The 19,362-nt window shown below is 40.7% G+C and overlaps 1 protein-coding gene across 1 annotated transcript in view; it reads left to right on the forward strand.

The window, feature by feature from the left end:
- The window catches only part of syn3 (synapsin III), an 89,881-nt gene extending 74,640 nt beyond the window's left edge, over positions 1 to 15,241 (forward strand). Inside the window, exons 8-14 of the mRNA XM_029494881.1 lie at positions 3,394 to 3,536; positions 5,300 to 5,374; positions 6,688 to 6,790; positions 14,010 to 14,141; positions 14,649 to 14,667; positions 14,752 to 14,908; positions 15,033 to 15,241. Coding sequence (XP_029350741.1) covers positions 3,394 to 3,536; positions 5,300 to 5,374; positions 6,688 to 6,790; positions 14,010 to 14,141; positions 14,649 to 14,667; positions 14,752 to 14,908; positions 15,033 to 15,156 — 753 coding nt within the window. The 3' untranslated portion in view covers positions 15,157 to 15,241. The remainder of the gene's footprint in view (positions 1 to 3,393; positions 3,537 to 5,299; positions 5,375 to 6,687; positions 6,791 to 14,009; positions 14,142 to 14,648; positions 14,668 to 14,751; positions 14,909 to 15,032) is intronic.
- Positions 15,242 to 19,362: the final 4,121 nt, after the last annotated feature.

Genomic DNA, 19,362 nt, shown 5'->3' on the forward strand with positions numbered 1-19,362 from the left:
CACAGTCTGACTCCTTCAGATTATCTAACATGATCTCTGCGTTGAAATACAAACAGACTCATGTTTGCCATCTCTGTTGAGGACAAATGAATAATGTGAAGCATTTCTCTTTAATATATGTGCAGTATTCCTTAATGAGAGAGCTGATGGATCTCTTCCCCTTGAACTCACACCTTCCTCAGTCTTTTCCGCCCACCAGTCATTTGGATTCCACACAGCAGTAGGCAATTGCTTCATGTCTTTTGCCCTCGTTTGTCTGAATGGGTTTGGTTTCCTGTTCAGGAGACAGACATGCTATAGAATTTCACATAAGCCTAAATGGGAAGTAAGCAGAACCTCATTTAACCCCTCAGTCCTCAGAGAGCACTGAGAAAGGGCAGGAACATGTGTGATGTAGGTCACTGCTGTTCTGTTTTCGTTACATATAGCACAGGCCAAAAGTTTGGACACACCTTCTGATTCAAATGCATAGGAAAGTGGCCTGTACTGTGTATGCACTGCCAGTCAAAAGTTTGGGCACCCTTTCCTATTCATTTGAATGAGAAAGGGTGTCCAAACATTGTTGCCGTTGTTGTTGCCACTTCTTTAATTTTACAAATATCACTGACAAAACTTTCCACCCAGTTTTCTCAGGATGTCCATTTGGTTCAGTCGGGCTCTGTACGTCATGTAGTCTGGACACTGACCAGTGCGACATGAGATTTCCACCAGGAGCAGCTCTTTATCGCAATGCCAGAATTCCACATTCTCAGCTTTACCTTTTTTTTTTTTTACTTTCTGTTTGTTGTGTAGTTTGTTTAGTCAGTTGTGTAATTCTCTAGGTGGGTTTTCATGGTTACAGAAGAGTGCTGGGCCTGTTGTGGATTATCAGGTTCTACCTCTGGAGCCACGATGTGAAGTGTGACTCACTTCCGTCCATTCATTTGATTTTTGTTGTTCCAGCCTCTGCCTGCTGACAGTAAAATAAACAGGTCTGAGACTCAATGTCTGTATAGAGTCTCACAGTATAAAGTTAGCTGAGTGAACACGTCATTGTCTTTTGCAATCATATAAACACATATTTACTGACTCTCACAGAGACATATCTAAAGTTTGAACATTAGCTAACACACCAGTCCAAATAAGGTCATATAATCAATAAAAAAAAAAAAAAATCATGTTTGGGTTTAAAACTTGAAGCTAAGTATATAAACCCATACAGAAATCATTTAGTGAGTCAATAAATGAGGTGAGAAGTAGGGCCGTTTTCACATAGACTTCAATGCAACTCGTGAAAAATTAGATAGAAGGCACATCTAAATCTCCTGAGCACCGTCTTGTGGAATTCTCCTGTATGGGCACTAGAGTGTGCATTCACACATGCTTTCTGTACAGTTCAGCTGTTTTCCCAGCTGGAAAAAGACGTTTTCTGCTCTGCCCTCTGAGCTCATTTCAGATCCTAATGGATTCAGTTGCAGTTGTACGGCTTCATATGTGGGTACTAACATATTAATGATGCTACCCATCAAAGTGACAATCTTGTTTATTAGACCACATTGACTAGACCTTCTTTTAAACATTTAAACCTACTTTCATGGTTTTTGTACCATTCTGGTTCTCACTTAGATTTGCTTTATTTGTTTTCCTTCTCTTGGTTCTTGTGTTAGTTTTTTTGTTGTTGGGGTTTTTTTTTTTCCGCTGAGCGTTGAATCACTGTAAAAGCTTCTTTGTTCCACTCGCACAATTTGTATTTCGGTTTTGTTTGTGTGTAAAAGTGCACTAAATCTAAAGCCTTCGTGTAAACACCCAATTAAACTGCTTCCGTAGACCTCACAAAACGTCTTGTAAAAATAAAAGTTCAGGTCATTGTTCTGCAAAATCAAACCTTGAGTCATGCAGCTAATTGACTTAATATTATCATCTGAGGCCTGTACACCTCTCAAGGTGACGTCAAATGTACTACAAACCTATTTCTATATCTTTTTAGAGGGAAACATTGACCTGTACATGCACTAAGTTTCCTGAAATTTGCATTCAAACTCACTGACAGCGGGGTGAAACACTGAGCTTTGTCATCATTGTCACATCACTGTTCCCGCACTGATGCCAGTCAGATGGATTGTGATGAGTGAGTACAAGCTCTGGACCGAATCTTTTCACATTTCAGACACTGAACTCTGACGTTTCACTGAGTCTCTAATTTCTGATTGATGGGCTTGTCTTCCAAGATGCCCCATTTCCCATGACCTCATAGACGACACCTCATAAATCTGTTCATCAGATGAGTTAAAGGTCCCACATTTAACTTTTTCAGACGGTTCAGGTCTGAACCTCTCTTCTGATTAGCTGAGTGATCCAAGAGCAGACTTCAGGTAAATGAAAAGAAACCAAATTCTCATCCTGGGTAAAGGTCAGGATTAGGTTTAAGGTCGGTCTCAGAGGGCTGGGCCTCTGACAGACTTCCAGAACCCCTGATATCTGGTTTTGAGACTTCCTGAATGCAGTCTGGCAGCGCAGGGGCATAGTGGTTCAGTGTCGGTGGTGTGGTTCCTGGAACTGGGGCCTTTCTGTGTTCTCCCCATGTCTGTGTGGGTTTCTTCCGGGTACTCCGGTTTCCTCCCACCGTCCAAAGACATCCTGTCTAGGTTAATTGGTGACCTTAAATTGTCCGTAGGTCTGAGTGTGAGTGTGAGTGGTTATTTGTCTGTCTCCCTGTGTTGGCCCTGTGATGGACTGCCGACCTGTTCAGGTTGGACCCCGCCCTCACCTGGAACGTTGGCTGGGATTGGCTCCAGCACCCACCGCGACCTGAAACGGAAAAGCAGTAGAAGATGGCTGTGAATGGATGGATGAATGCAGTCTGTGAGACCTTTGATACTTTCACAGTATTAATTTGGACATGGACATGTGGACTGTATAGTACTTTTAACCAAGGCAAAGAAAAGCATCATCATCATCATCAGAAAAGAAGGCCGGATCAGGAAGACTGTTTAAATGACAGGAGTTCATAAGGAAAAGTAGCGAGGGAAATAGCTTTTGTATTCAAGCTACAGTGCAGATGAGTAAAAGTGTTGCAGATGACGTATTTACCTCCTTTCCACCACCTCGGTCACACCTCATTGTTACCTGATTATCTGAAAGTCAAGGGAGAAATACCTCTGAGTTTTCTGTAGCAGCCATGTTTTGTGCTAATAGGTTTCATTGCATAATTTCCCTGCTGTCTAATCACTTGATCATGGCAGTGAAATGATGTAGTTTGACGCTGCCCTCAGCAATGTTTCCACTCGGGACTGTTAATTATCCTGTCTGTGTACAAGTGTTACATTCCTGTGGGTTTCTGAGCAACCGCTGGCAGCTTCTGACGGCTCTGTAATTAGCCACTCACTCATCCAACAAGTGTTGTTTCGCCCACAGATCAAAGTTGAAAGCCAGCAGGACTTCCAGGACATCACCAGCGTGGTGGCTCTTGCTGGGACGTATGCCACCACTGAACCCTACGTCCAGTCCAAGTACGACATCCGCATCCAGAAGATCGGTAACAACTACAAGGCCTACATGTAAGACATCTCACACCTCCAGTATCACATGGTTCAATGAGTACATATGAAGACAAAGGAAAGCTAGATGTCAGAGACCAGTGGCAGTTTTTTGTCCATTTTCAAATCAGAAATGTGACTTCGACTCAGAGTGGAAAATCCAGTAAAAACAGCTTTAAACCTTTATTCGACAGACTATAACTCTCAGATAGACCTTTTCAACCCCGAACCTTGCACTGACTATGAAGCTACTGAAGCTCAGCAAGAACTGCTTCGTGTTTGTGTTGCCACTGCACCAAAAGAACTTTGAAACAATTGGCCACATTAGTCCCATACTGTCCTAAAAAATATATTTGGCCTGTGATTTTCACGTGCTTAATAATTTCCGGTCCACCAGAAAGTGCATTTCCCACAGCAGAGCTCTTTCTGGCTGGAGGAACTGCAACAAAATGAATTATGTTTCGCCTCTTATTCTTGGGGTCCAAACAGAACAGGTTCTTTAGTTCTTGAAATGATTCTTGGATCACATTGGATTATATAAGTGTTTAGAAAAGACTATAAAAGAGATCTCATTGACATTCAGGCCAAACGGGCAGCAATAAGGAGATACAGGAAACAACATTAACAGCTCACACAAAATCTGTCTCAGAACTGAACAGCGGAGAGTTTGTCTGCGTTTCCAATGAAAACGTCCTGTCACTGTATGGCAAACTGATTCAGTGTTAATTCAATATATCTCAGTCCAACCAACAGGAAGTCTTCGCAGATTGAAACCTTGGCTTAGTCACTTAAAACTACTTGACTTTTATTTTAATGAATTGATTATTCAGAGAAAATTAACTAAGCATGAGGCGCTTTTAACAACAATATCCCAAGGTACATCAAGCTGAGGTGACAATAATAAAAGAGTTACAATAGAAACAACCCAGGAGTGTGGTTGTTCTCACACTACACAAACTATACTATTTATCCGCTGTGATCAATGAATTCAGGTTGACCTGGGACATTCACTCTGCAGCTGTATTAAACAGCAATATACTGTAGAGCATCATATGTAGCTACTGCTCTTTCTTTATTGCTGGGCTCCATAAAAATGACAGCTGTAACGTCACTATCTGCAGACCTGACAGACGCCATGAACATGGGTGCTACACAATGTGTTTGTTTCCAGTTTTTAAAATGAACAAAATTAGCCAACATATGGATAAATTACATTTTAATATTATGTGTGAACAGAAGAAATCTTAAAATCGTTGAATTCTCTATATTATATAACTAGCAAGTGGAACTATTCAGAAAAGCTATGCCCACTAAAAGAAGAATAAGAAGCCTTTGTCTCCAGGCACTACGCAACATCTGCATCATGTCAAGGTCTCCTTCCTTCTCTAAACACACCCATTTGGAAGCATTAGCCCTTTCTCAGTGAATTAATCTGAGCATACAGCAAAACACAATATTAGTCAACACCCTCTTAAATTTTAAATCTGTGTATCCAAACAGTTATTTGACTAAAAGCAGAGGAACAGTGTAGGCCAGCCTTATCTCAGCTTTGTCCCCAGCCTCACCATAAATGGCTCAGTGGCTCATGACACAAACATGGTGTAGGTGTGAACAGCTGATGGACTGACGATCGCTTCTCCCGTGAGATTTTCTATTCAACTTCAACAAAAACAAAAAAAAGAAAAGAAAGAAGTAATCATTTGTGAGTGACTAATTCTTGGTGGAGATTGTAGTCTTCTGCATAGAGGATGATTCATTTCCTAAAGGCTGTCTTTGATTTTCAGGAGAACGTCCATTTCTGGAAACTGGAAGGCGAACACAGGCTCTGCCATGTTGGAGCAGATTGCAATGACAGACCGGTGAGCTCACTCAGTGGCATGATGGGAGAATATAGACCTGGGGCTGGTTGCACTAAACTCTGCAGTTATTTGCACGGAACACCTTAGCAACCAAACTGACAAAAAAAAAAAAAAACCAATCACAACATGGCTGATGACTGTTAAATAAATTTGCCACTAAAGTTTGTTAAACTCTCCAGAGTTGTATTTCAGCATTTAGCAGCTTTGCCTTTCCAGCTCTGTGCTTTTATTTTATAGTCAATATCCTGATCATTACGATAAATGAATGTTTCGTTAAGAACCATTACAATAAAGACAAAGCAACATTAAGATCAAAAAAAGCAACATCGAAAAATTGTGTAGGTGCATTGACATGATCGATGTGAAGTAGCACAGCAATTTTACTTGAAGTGCTGATGCATTATAGTACATATGTTCACATGTACCGTATTTTTCATCCCATGGCATTGGAAGGAGGGGTGTGAGGTAGCACAGTGTAAGGAAAGCTTTGCACAGTCTGGTAGATTTTGCTTGGATACTCTGGAGTTTTGTACCAGATGGCACAAATGCAAAGAGGTGACGGGGGAGGTCAGGCATTATGTTGGTGGCCTTCTTGACACAGCAGTCTGTATGTATGTCGGATAGTCCGGCTGCTCTCTCTCTGTGCTCTGCAGGGACTTGCAGTCAGAGGATGCATACTTCCCGTAGCAGACAGTGATGCAGTGTGTTACGATGGCTCCTCTGTAGAATGTTCTCATGATGGATGGAGGGGAATTCACCTCCCTCAGTCTCTGCAGGAAATGGAGGCGTTGCTGGGGATTTCTTGGGAAGAGCTGGCGCGCTGATGGAGCAGTTCAGATCAACATGTCATGTCATGTCGTTGCACCACTTGACCAGCAGTTCTACCCCCTGTTCCTCCTCTGATCTATTTGATTGGCCTATTTCTATCCTCTGCTATTTCTTTGTACAAGAAAATAGCGAGGATAACTGATATTAGAAGCACTGATGTCAGTGAACGAAGTGTCACTGGTTGACTTCTGGAAAATCTCTTTCATTGCTGTAAATGCCTCTGCGTTTATTCTCAATGAAGGGAACTTTTTAATAGATTCAGCCTTGATTGCTGTATTTAAGAAGAAAACTGAAGGAGCTGACTGACTTCAGTATATTTTATAACTTTATAAAGTCCAAATCCAGACTTCCTCTTTTACGCAAACATCCTCACGTAGAGCTGAAGTTTATTTGTGACTGGGAAGTCCAATCCACCCATGAGATCTCTGGAGCACATCGGGTCCTTAATTATCAGCTTATCAGTTATTTGTGTCACTGTTTTCCAGATACCGGCTGTGGGTGGACTCCTGCGCTGAGATGTTTGGTGGCCTAGACATCTGTGCGGTGAAGGCTGTCCACGGAAAAGACGGCAACGACTATATTATCGAGGTCAGCTTGTTTTCATCACATCCCAACTCTGAGGTTAGGCCGAGATAACGCTAAAGAATCAGTTTCAAAAAAAACAAAAAAGGGACAGCAACCATCAAGTTATTTGTTCGCCCCCGCCAGTCAGCCGCTGAGCAGTTTTCATGGTAGAACATAACACATTTCAGTGAAACCCTTGGATTCAGTCTCCTTCACTGCTGATACTAGATTTCAGCCCGCGGTGAAAGTCAACAGGGAAGGGTGTAGCCAGACATGATTGCACATGATCATCAGAGCCTTGAAAGAATGACTAGTCTGTAGACCAAACAGAATTTAAAAAAAAAAAAAAAAAAAACATTAACTGACTTACTACATCTTCTAGTATAACCCTTTTGTTTCAGTCTGCTGTTAAAGTTTGGTAAATTGTAGTTCATAGTTCTGGCGTGACCTAAAACAACCAGATTGCTGGAGACTTCAATGTGCAGTCAATGTGTGGAATAAACATAGCAGCGGGGGGTCAGTCGAAGTCATGGTCGCACCGGGAATTATCACACAACTCAACTTAACATGTTTTAGGCTATCATGCTGCTAACCGCTAGCAGTTAATAGCATCATGCTTTCAAGCAGATGGCAAACTAAATAACTGAATGAAAAGTCAAGTCAAGTTTGTTAAGTGGTCATCGCCATTTTGGTTCTTTGAACCAAAAAGAGTCCATAGGTGGTCCAACAACCACACAGCAGCCATGCTCTAATGCATATTCTGCTTTATGCAGTATTTTCAGCGTTGTGTTGTCCTCAGGGTCAAAAATGATCTAGCCACAGAGAGGTGTGGAATATAAATGAGTGGTGTCCACTGATTAAATTCTTTTTTTGTTGCGCTGCTGAAAAGGGAAATCTCAGTCACTGACAAAGTCTTCCATGAGTGACAGGTTTTTTCTTAAGGCAACGGTTTGGGGTTTAAAATTCTATTAACCTTTTGATTTTTAGAGGTTTTGTGGAGGCACGTCATTTTTGAACCAGAGTACAAGGAGGGTGTGTGCAATGTAAAGGGGTTACAAGGGCAAAAAAAAAAAACGAACATTATGTTGTATTGAGGAAGAAACCGAGATTATGCACTCATTTGGAAACATTTGTTTAATGGATGAATGTGATGAATGAACTTTTTCACATTGACTTCAATACAATCGATGGAAATGTTTCCACTTTGTATGTAGCACACTGTGTACAAAAGTAAATGGGTTTTTTGGATCTCCTCTTCCAACTGAGCTAACTGATAAGCCAAGGAGGTGTTCATATATCACTTTTTACCCCAAGAAGCCAAAAGAAAAGGGTCGATTTTAAAATGGTGCGTGCTGTGGTTAGTTAATAGTGTCTCACCTTATGACGTTTAAGGGCTTTTCTGAATGGCAGGTTCACTCTGGCTTCCTGCCATAGTTAATGCTCTAAAGACATTCGGCCAGCTGGGGAATCTAAATAGGTGTGTGTGTGTGTGTGTGTGTGTGTGTGTGTGTGTGTGTGTGTGTGTGTGTGTGTGTGTGTGTGTGAGCATGAATGGTTGTTTTTGCATAGATGTCAGTTCTGTAATAGACAACCTGTCCAGGCTGTATCCCTCTTGGCTGCAGCCCCAACACAATGGCTTGCATTGTATAGAAAGCTTTTTGGCAATAAAGTAAGTGGCAAAAAAGGCATATATAATGCATATTTTTATTTTTCATCAGCCACTCTTGTTATGATAAAGTTTAGAACTCACAGGAAAAAACTGCAGCATCTTCTTGTCAAAGGAGGAGTTTTGTCCCAAAAATCAACAAACCAAAAAAAAAAAAAAGAACAAAACAAAACATAATGGACAAAAGCAAATGTTGGTTTCTACACCTACAGGAGCTGAAAATAGGCTGCAGTACAATGCAGAGGCAAGACAGCCTTCTCTCAAACAGAAGACTCTGTTATCACAAGTGTTATCACTTTCTGCACTGGCACGAAAAGAACTGTCAAAATCATCCGGCAGGCTTGGTCACGCTATATTCAGTGTTGGGGGGGGGTGCTTTGAAAAACTGAAAATCAGTAACTTAAATAGAAAGGTGAACAGTTCCTAAAAAAAAGTCTTGGAACAGTTGTTGACGAGAAAAAAAAAAAAAGGGAAATCTGTATCATTTGTAATCAGTTTTGTTTTTAGAGCGGCCTCCTGTGTCATCAGGATCAGAGGAAACAGGCTGGTCTGGCACGTCTAACATGCCTATTTCAAGGCCTGGAGCATGACATCACACTTCACTCTATCTGCATGTAGGGTGAGGTCAACGGCGATAAAATAGGCTCCCCTTTTTTTTTTTTTTTTAACTCATCAGGAAATATCTTCAAGCTCCCCAGAGATGTATTGTCTTGGAGCAGGACTGTGACACAGAGAAACCAGTGACACAATCGAGTAACAATGTTCCCCGACGAGCTACACTTCCTCCTCCACATCCTCTGTCTAACCCTACAGCATGATGGAGCTTAATTAACTGTGACAGGGAAGAGCTGTCGGCCCATCACAGTGGGAATCTGTTTTGTTTTTTGGTTGTTTTGTTGTTGTTGTTTTTTTTCCTGTTACAAAGACATCAGGCATGACACCTCTCCCTAATGAAAAGTAATGAGCAGCTCACAGGCATTTTCATCAACAGTCTACAGCATGAAGCGGACCCCAGCTTTGAGGCTCATTTCTGGAAACGTGTGCAGACAGTGGAGGATGATGTGGCGTGATATCGCAAAAACAGCACCACACAGGAAGCTCAGCCTCATGTCAAACTACATGGCACGATGTGACTTTGTGACCCCGGGGCGAGATAAGCAGCTACTCTGTCACTTAAAGTATATTTTTGCTTATTAGGTTGTACTTCTACATTACTAACGCATTGATTGCACGACGTGTATTTTTATACTGCAGTATTACTACTAAGTTGGTCCAAGCGCCGTTTGCTGTAAGTCGCTGTCCAAGATGGAGACCAGCAGTACAGAGCAAAGCCGAGCATTAGTATGCAGAATGGTCTGCCCCTGGAGAGGGCACAAAACCCTGGAGTAAGTTACAATAAAAGATTCTTATTTCGCATTTACTGATACTGAAATGAGTTGCGTGTGAGTACCGATATATTGATACCTCCATCAGTAGTGGTCAGCTCATCCAGGAGCCCATGAAAAGCTCACACTGCTTACTTTACGGTAACATTAATGAGGAAATTTGTTTGTTGACAAAAAGGAAAGGATTTCTAAATATGATGTGGTTGGTATTTTTTTTTAATTTATGTCTATATATATTGCAATCTGGACACCACATCTGCTCTTTAGCTTAAATAAACACAGGTTGAGTATTTATGTAAGACCTTCTTTCATGAGTTTTTTTCCCCACACAATAATCACGATTAATCTAAATTAATCTAAATTAGAAAAACTAATAGTTTATATATATATATATATGATTGATGTCTCACGGCTGTCTCGTTATCCTGTATTACAGCCCAGCACTGTATCATAGCAACATCCATACAATACATTATAACATCTGACAGCAGCTGTCACATGACAGGAAGTGACACAGTGGCATGTTGACAAGGAAAGGAAATGTGTGGGTTTATTTTTAAATATTAAGCAAACATGAATTCAAATGGACTTGACAACATTTGAAAGGCTTTTTTTTGTGTGTCTCTTAAAGAAGTAACTCCCATAAACATGATTGACATGATTTCACTTGTTATCATGACGGGTATTTACTGGACTAAAGGACAGCCGTTTAAATGAGACACATCAGTATTTATGAGCTTCAGGACACTAAATCAAAATATATATATTTTTTTAATCTCTGTGAGCAAATCATAAAAATAAGGAAGCCAGAAAGAGGGAGGAGTACAAACTCTGTTATCGTAAAGTTGTTATTTTTCCAAGAACACAGCACCCTTTGCCCATCCCTGTCCATGATTTTCAGTGAGCACATTTCACATGTCGTGCTGTCTGAACTTTCCCATACAGCTGGGTACATTGTCCAGACAGCTCAATAAAAGTGTGGAATAACACCTCTGGGCTCCACTGCTGAAAAGAAAAGGCCAATGGCAGTCTCTGCAGTCTTCTGCTAGATGACTCTGTATCCTAATAAATCAGCAGGGTGGATCCCGCCCCTGCTCGCCACCACACGCCGTTTGAAGTGGGGCCTGTCAGTCGCTTGCCAGGCCTCTGCTCAGTCCCCTGTGGTAATGACTCAACTGGCCAAAACACCGTGCCACGCCCCACCTCACCACCAATCCAAGCCAAGACATTGGCTACACACAGAATAGGAAGGGCTATAAAGTGTTCTCCGGTATTGGCATGCGGTTCACTGTGAAACAGGATAAATCCAACAAGTGAGCTGCCAAACTGCCCATAAAAACATGGTGTGGATTTCTAATGTTTACATCAACACAATACCAAAAACACAGAAGTTTGCCACCACTTCATACAAATTGATTGATATGATTTGTCCTTAAAATGAATGTTAGGCTCTTTTATACTCTAAAGTTATTAACCCATAAAAGAATCATTGCATCCAAGAATAAAAAACTTATGATGATATTACACATGCTAAATTTTTAACATTAACACAAAGGCAGCTCTGAAGTTCACCTTACACCAGGGAACACAAAACAAACAACAAAACAATCCTGGTTTTATTCTGGCATTGGAAACGCGATTATAACAGTCACGCTGTAGAAAAAGCAGTTTGGTGTGAGGCCAGGATAAGGAGGCCTGATTAAGACTTGAATAGAGGATGCTTTTGCTAGATTTTACCAATAAGAGTAATGCAGGTTAGCAACTGGTGATGGTAGAAAAAGGTATTACATAATTAGGTAGTCATTTTTAATTTTGACCATTGACTCAACCTCTTCCTCTAAGTTTTCACAGAGAAAGAAGCCACTGAAAACGTTTGTCAATCGACCTTGACCTCAAACAAGCTGAGGATAAAGGTAGAGATGAATACTCTTTCTCTACTGTAGTTAGCGAGCTAAGTAAGCTTGCATTGGCTCCATGACTAGATTAAGAAATGTATCTGGCTGACTTTTTAATGCTTCAGGTAAGCATTAATGTAATATGCTTATTAATAATGTACTTAATGGCTATATGGTCTCCTTTCAAGATTTCAGCCACCGTATAGTGCTAAAAGACCGAGGCATTATAAATAAACAGCATCTTCTTTTATCCCCATGCAGAGCTAGTTAAGTGAGACTAATGAGAAACGTCAGTGAAAATATGATTATTAGACTCTGACCTTGTTTGGATGTTTACTGTATTAACTTGTTTATATTTTCAGACGGTGTGGTGTCATATTAACCTAAAAAGGGAAGGAGACAGATAATCATACATAGCAGGATCAGCTTCCACACTTTGGGGAAATGCTTGATGTACTAGTTTAAAAAAAAAAAAACACTTTTAATAGTGTGGTTGGCCTAAATATTGAAATGCTCCTCAGCCTCTGCTCTTAACATTTGCAGCATGTTGGGACAGATAAACACATTACTAATCTACCTTCTTAAACTTCTGCTCTTGGGTTCTGAACATTTTCAGTGCTGAGTATATGCACTTGGCACTGCGCTCCACATGTGGAGAAATCCAGTTTGATGTCATGCCTCATTAAATTTGGTTAGCTGTGATGAACCAATAAAACTTGTGGGAGAGGTGTGGGTGAGCGATTGATTGGAGAGTTGGTTTATTTTCATTATTTTACAAGGAACTCCCATTGAGATGAAAAAAAAATCACATTTACAAGACAAACTTGCCCAAGGCAGCAAACATGTAAATACACAACAATATAAAACAATTTAAACCGGTTGTCTGCTGAAGGGGACAAAGCAACTGAAACAGGAAATATTGTTTGGTTCCAGCTTCTTCTTCCTCTTCCTTTTTTTTTTATAAATATTTACTGCTTTTTTGTATTTCATGAAGCCAATAATAAAATAAATGTCAGATTAATAAATATCATTGGTTGTAGCAATAAGAAGTTCTGCCTGATCCAAAGCAGCAGCAGGTGATAATTGGCTCCTTCATCATAATTTCATTTTAAATAAGCCACGCCACCGTGACCTGTTTGAAGAGCATGGTGAAACTGCTCTGAGTGATTATAACAGCAAAGAATTCAATCATATTTTATAAATTTGATGTAACTGGCGGTTCTTATGAAAGGGACTTCACCAGCAGGGAGAAAGGCGTTCTCCAGTTAGGGCAGTGTTTGTTTGGGATGGGAGTTCTGTACACTCTCTGCTTAGCGTACACTGTGTCCGGGACAATCGGCACATGCACTGTGTTTACAGCCAGTGGCTGGGGTGTGGTGCAGCGGCCTCATCCACCACTCCATGCATCTGCATCCAAACCAGTAGTACCAGCAGCCACACTCCTCTGCTCTTGTTTGTTTTGGTCCTCGGGGAGGAAGATGGCGGGTCTCCAAGCCCCATGTGCTCTGTGGCTCTGCAGCACACATGTACGTGCATGTGAGCTCAAGCGGTGGGAAAGTTGTTGTTTTTTTCTGACGTTAATTATTTGTGTGGCAATGGATGTGGTCGGTGCCCCTCTATGTCATGCCTGGGGCAACATAATATTTATAGATGGAGTCACATTTTATCTGCTACTCAATGGAAATTCTAAATTTGGTTCTTATTTGCCCAACAAAGGGCACATAAAAATATAATTTTAAAAGATAAGCTGTGCACTGAAATATACCCTCTCACTTTATATTCATGTTTAAGTAGAGATGAGGTCAATGACTTTTAATATTTTGTCCCAGGAGCCTTGAAAATGTAGCAATTCCTCATACAAGACTGCGCGCAAGTAAATATTTTAAGTTTCCCTTTTTTATTTTATAATCAGAGCACAAAGAAGAAAAAGGAAACACTGAAAAATTATGTTTGGATCTGAAACCTCTGATTAAAAACGTGCTGAACTACCTTGTTGCCGCTCCCTTTGAGTGTGCAGGACAGATGAGAGACTTTCTGAAAAGTGTGGGAGTGCAAAGTCGGTGTCATGCACAGTGTGTCTGATAATAAATTGTGTCTAAGGCCAGGCGCAGTGTATATGTGTACATGCAATATGTGACCTCATTTCTGCTGGGAAAACACCACTGAGTCCATTATGACTGGCAGTACTTGTGGTTTGAAACGGTCTAATCGTCATCTTCAGAGGCACAGCACTGCCACCTTGTGGTGGAAGTACACTGTTAAAGTTCAAAGCTGATCAGCTTTTCATTTCTCTTTAGGTGATGGACAGCTCCATGCCTCTGATCGGAGAGCACGTGGAGGAGGATAAACAGCTTATCACAGAGTTGGTTATCAACAAGATGGCCCAAGCGCTGCTGGGAGTTTCCAAACCTCAGCCTTCCTCCGTCAAGGTACAACAACCTTCACTAAAGTGACACTAGCGCTGCTATAACAGCCACTGTAGTAACTGATGAATTTCACTGGAGTTCTATAACACTTGATAAATATAAACACAGCTGTTGCTGCTAATTCAACTGTTAATACCACCAAGGTTAATACATTTTATACTATAACCAGAAATCTAATTTACCAACACTGTGGCCATTAGTAATAAAGTAAAGTAAAGTAATATCTGTCACTGGATGGATGGATGGGCATATGTGTGTATATATATATATACACCAAGTAAATAATAACCTCCAACGCTGCGTGCAGCAATCTCAAAAAATGGACACCCCATGTGCTGTTAAACACATGAGGTGGAGGAATGCAGTCACAAAAAAGAAAAAACAAAACAAACCCCACACTTTAACTTGTAGGGACAACAAATATATAAATAAGTAATGCAATAAAATAATAATTCAAATAGTATAACGATGTGTATTTGTCTATTAATTCACTTTCCTCTGAACCAGCAGACCACACAGTCCAGACGAGGTAAGAAAACTCTTCATCACTGCAATGGTTTGCTTCTTCTTGTGTGTACTGCAGTAGAATCATTAATGTGCGTGTTATCTGCAGGAGGGCAGCGCTCTGCTTCCGCTTCCCCTTCCCAGTCAGCCCAGGGGTCGCCTCAGCGAGCCCGGTCAGCCACCACCTCGCCCAGCCAGGCCTTCCAGCCTGGTCCCATCCCAGCCCCTTCTGGACCTGGAGCGCAGAAACAGTCACCACAGCTAAAGTGAGTTTAGACTAAAATGTCTTTTTTTTTTTTCCAGCTAGAAAAAGAAACATGCTGATTTATTTATGATGATTACTATTTCAGTTTAGTAATAACCTAAAATCCTCCTCCATTTACTGCACAGCAAATCCCAGTCGCTGACCAACACTTTCACTGAGACCTTACGAGGAAATCTGACAGACGATGAGGCCAAAGCTGAGACCATCCGCAGCCTCCGACAGTCCTTCGCCAGCCTCTTCTCCGACTAACAACGTCCCCAGAGGCTTCCACATCCTGTCAGTCTGTAGGTGTGCAAAAAAAAAAAAAAAAAAAGAGAAAAACAACAACAAAAAACTGACTGGTTCATCCGTTAATGGAGTCTCTGTCCTCCTCTGAACCTCAGCCTCCTGATCTCTCTCCTCCCTTCTCCCAGTGTGACCCGCTGTCCTCCAATCAGCAACAAGTTTATCACTAGAAAGGCCAACAGGTGTTTGAATTCCTTAAAGGAGACAGTCAGATGTGTGAGATACCAAACCTCATTCAAAATTCTGTAATTTTTCTGTCTGTTTTCTCATTGCTGTATATACCAGTTAAGATTATATAAAGACAGACTCTATGCCAGATCCACATCGGCATCGGTTTAGCCTTTCGTTAAAGATGCTATCTGTCAAGTTTTTGCAATTGGTACATAACCAATATCAGCCTAAGCAGCAGTTTACAAAGTATTAAGACTGGGAGAAAGATTTTAGGTGCTCAGAAGTCTCCAGCAGTGGAAAGCAACAGCAACTTGAAATCTTATTTTTTGCTAACTATCCTGCCCCATCACCATTTTGCAATAATCAATCATTGTACCGTCGACTTTGCCCTTCGTTCATCGTGAGGTGACAAAGTAGCGCTGCACCGTAGTGACGAGGGTGGAAACTAACCTCATAGCAAGCATCCATTATCACCACCCAGCAGAAAATACATGTGCAGTGGCAGAGAAAACTTACATATGGCACCTTTAATGCTCTCCTACAGATGGTTCCTTATACCCATAATCCCTCATGTTTTATTGAACAGGATTCATCTAAGGTCTGAGGCCTTAGCTGATGCTGTAATTTGATTTTGAGCTAATTCAAGGCCCCAGAAATCAGATGAGGTCAGATCAGTTTGACTTTTCCAGTGGTAAATGTATCTGTTACTGCTTCCTCTGCATCTGTTTGTACAGCCAGTCAAACGGTTTCTCTCTCCATGTTTGATTTATTTATATATGTATTTAGTTATATTTTTTAGCATTTTAATCCACATACAGCTTCCAAATTGCTTGCTAAATCTCTACAGCAATATTCCGATATGAAGCGGTTCCAGTGAACTCATGAGAAATGTTCTGAATCCACCCAGTTCACCAGCGATCCTTCGAGCATCTTTGCCAGCAGCCGCAGTTCTCAGACATCCGTGTGCTGTAGACCCATATTGGCTCATGTAGTGACTTCTCTACCTTGGCCTGACATTACCAAAGTGCTTTTTCTTAAAAAATAAATAAATAAATAAAAAGAAAGGGAGAGAGAGAGAGAGAAAAGAGAAAAGCCCCCTCTGCACTGGTCAAAGAAAACAATCACACAGAGAACCAACCCAGCTGTACTGGCTTACAGCTGTCGTCTTCCATCACAGTTCGGATCTTCCCCTGCTGTCGTTCTGGTTCTTGACGTTTTCGTGCTTTGTGAGTGACACTGTGGTGTGTTTATGGGGGGGGATTTGTAAAATACGAATAAAACGGTGAGGATTCGAGGTGTTTCACAAAAGCTACTTAGTTAATCATCACACCACATCTGATTTCTTTGGTCACCTTTATTCTGTACAGTTAGTGTCAGATGGGATTGCAGATCATTTTTTGTCATACTCTTTTTAGCTTGTGGTCAACTGGTGTATATGTTATATCTTCAGTGCTGGCAGTCTTAGCTGCTGCTCGTCCAACCTTTACTCAGTGTAGATGAATATGCATACTGACAAACCAGTATTTTCTATCAGAAACCAACCGACACAGTTGACAGCAGAAAGAACTGGAGCTGTGATTTCATCAGTCTCCATGAAGGGATGATTACATTTGATGCAGATTGTAGTGAAAGGAAAAATTATGGAGAAAATATTGAACGGCATACTGGAGGTACCCAGAATTAGAAAGCAGTGGCTGGCTGAGGAGAAACGTTTTGAAGATGAAATGTGCTAACACTTTATTGTAGCCTTCAATTAAACATTTTCTTTTCAACTAAAGAAAAAAGAAACAGACTTACATAAGAAATAATTCATTTAATACTAATTCTCCATATTAGAGTGTTCCAACTGTACGCTGAGTCAGTCTCCTTATAATCAATCTTTCAGAACAGGTTATGATGTGAAATTAGAAGTTCATTGTCAGCGTTTTTTTTTTTTTTTTTTTCCAGAGCGAGATTGTCTGTACATGTTGCTTTTCATGCAGAGCACAATCTAATCATCTATAAATTGCTCATTTGGCAAGAAATGATCACGATGTCTCGGATATGTTTTCAAACGGCTGAGAACATCTGTGAGCAGTATGTTGTAGTTTAATGGACCTGTCTTTGTTCCAAAATTTTTACTGTTCTTTTACTAATAATAACAAATATAACAATAACTATGATACTAATAATAGTCAAAAAGAATGGCCCTTATTTTAAGTAAAATGTATTGAAATGCATGAAGCTGTAAACTTATAGTAGTGTGTATGTGGGTGTGTATGTGTGTGTGCGTAAAGTTGTACATTTTTCAGTATAATTATTAACAATATGACCACAAAAGAAGAACCGTCCAGTTGTGCAATAATTATGTTGCTAATAATTTTGAACTTGTTTGATTTCACATGTAAGCGCAACATTGCTGGAAAAGCTTTTTTTTTTTATTTTATTTTATTTGATTTGTTTTATCCTTATTTTTTTGTGGCATTGCCTTCCAGTCTCGCTGGCAGGAACATGAAAAACACCAACATTGTTCATTGCACTAAATCAGCTCTGTTGGTGTGTTGGCTTGACAAAGCAGCACACTCCGAACTGCTGCTCTGGAGCAAAACTAATGTGGCTGGTCAAAATGAGGGCCGCTATGTTGTGTGCATTCAATAATGTAAAAATGTAAAATATTGTAGGCTGTAAACTGTGAGGCAGTTAACCACACATGCCGACATGTGCAGCTCGTGTTGGAGCAGGCCTTGCACTGTAGTTTAGACCGGAGCAGTATCAAGTGCAGAGAACGGTCTGTCAGCTGAGCAGGTCTGAGCAGGTGATTTTGTCCTTTGTGGCCATTTCCGTTTGCTGAACCTGTGTTTGTCACAGGTTGTAATAAATAAATGAACCTTTAAAGGACTGTTGGGAAAAGTAAAACTCTGGGTTAATGCAGTGTTACTCCGCACTTACTGTGTCAAAATGGACCAAATTAGCATTTTGTTGCGAGACCCCCCCTGACAGTTTACGTCTCGTTGTTTTATCTTCGTTGTAAAGATCACAGAACACTCGGCGTTGGAACGCTGCAGTGTAATAAGCCATAATGAAACCATGAGGATTTCCTGTCCCTTATGTGCCGCGCAATAATGGCTGTGACGTCACCGATCAACTGACACATGAATTCATATCACTGTGTGTGCTAACTCGTTATAGATGCCTGTCCTGCCCCTCAGAGGCACACAGCAGTAACTGAGAGAAATCCCACAGGAGGAAATATAAACTTTGATGTCACTTTTCTCACTTTGGCTTTAAAATGCAGTTCACATCTAGTTAATGCTCATTGGTCAGATTATAATCAGATGCCAAATTCTATTCTATTCAATTCTAAAATCAACATGTGATTGTTGTTTATTCTTATTTATGAGCACATTTCTCCTGTTTATTTATTTATTTATTTTTTTTTAACTGGGCTGCAAGCAATGCTAGTAACTACCTCAAGTTTAGCAGTTCCCTACAGAAACTGATTGTAGAGTGGTAGTACTGGAAAAGTGTTTTTGTGAAATGAGCAAAATGGAAATCAAGAGCATATCATACATGATACACGGACAATAGGAAAACAACAGTGTAGTGTGTGTGTGTGTGTGTGACATTAACCTGAGGATGATCTAATCATGTAACAACAACAACACAACAATAAAGCCAAAGCTGAAGTGCCATCAACTGTAAATCCTCAAATGGCCACTTGAGGCTTCTCTTTACTCAATTTTGGATCAGCTGGCCATTAGGCAGAATCAGAAAAAAAAAAAAAAAAAGCCTGTTGGGGTAAACTGCGCCTGCAGCATAATAATGCAGCCCTATTTTTCTTGTACTGTTCATCTGGAAGCGCCGGAGGAACCGTTCTGAGGTCGTTCCTCGATTATAAAGATAACACGGCTAAGAGAGAAGTACCTTTCAATGTTGTTTGCTTGGATTGAGAGCTCTCTCAGCCTATCACAGGCTCTTCCCCACAGTCTTCCTCACCGAAGTCTGTGATTTCTCTGAAGT

The sequence above is a fragment of the Echeneis naucrates genome, chromosome 23, assembly GCF_900963305.1.
Source record: "Echeneis naucrates chromosome 23, fEcheNa1.1, whole genome shotgun sequence".
Classification (NCBI taxonomy): Eukaryota; Metazoa; Chordata; class Actinopteri; order Carangiformes; family Echeneidae; genus Echeneis; species Echeneis naucrates.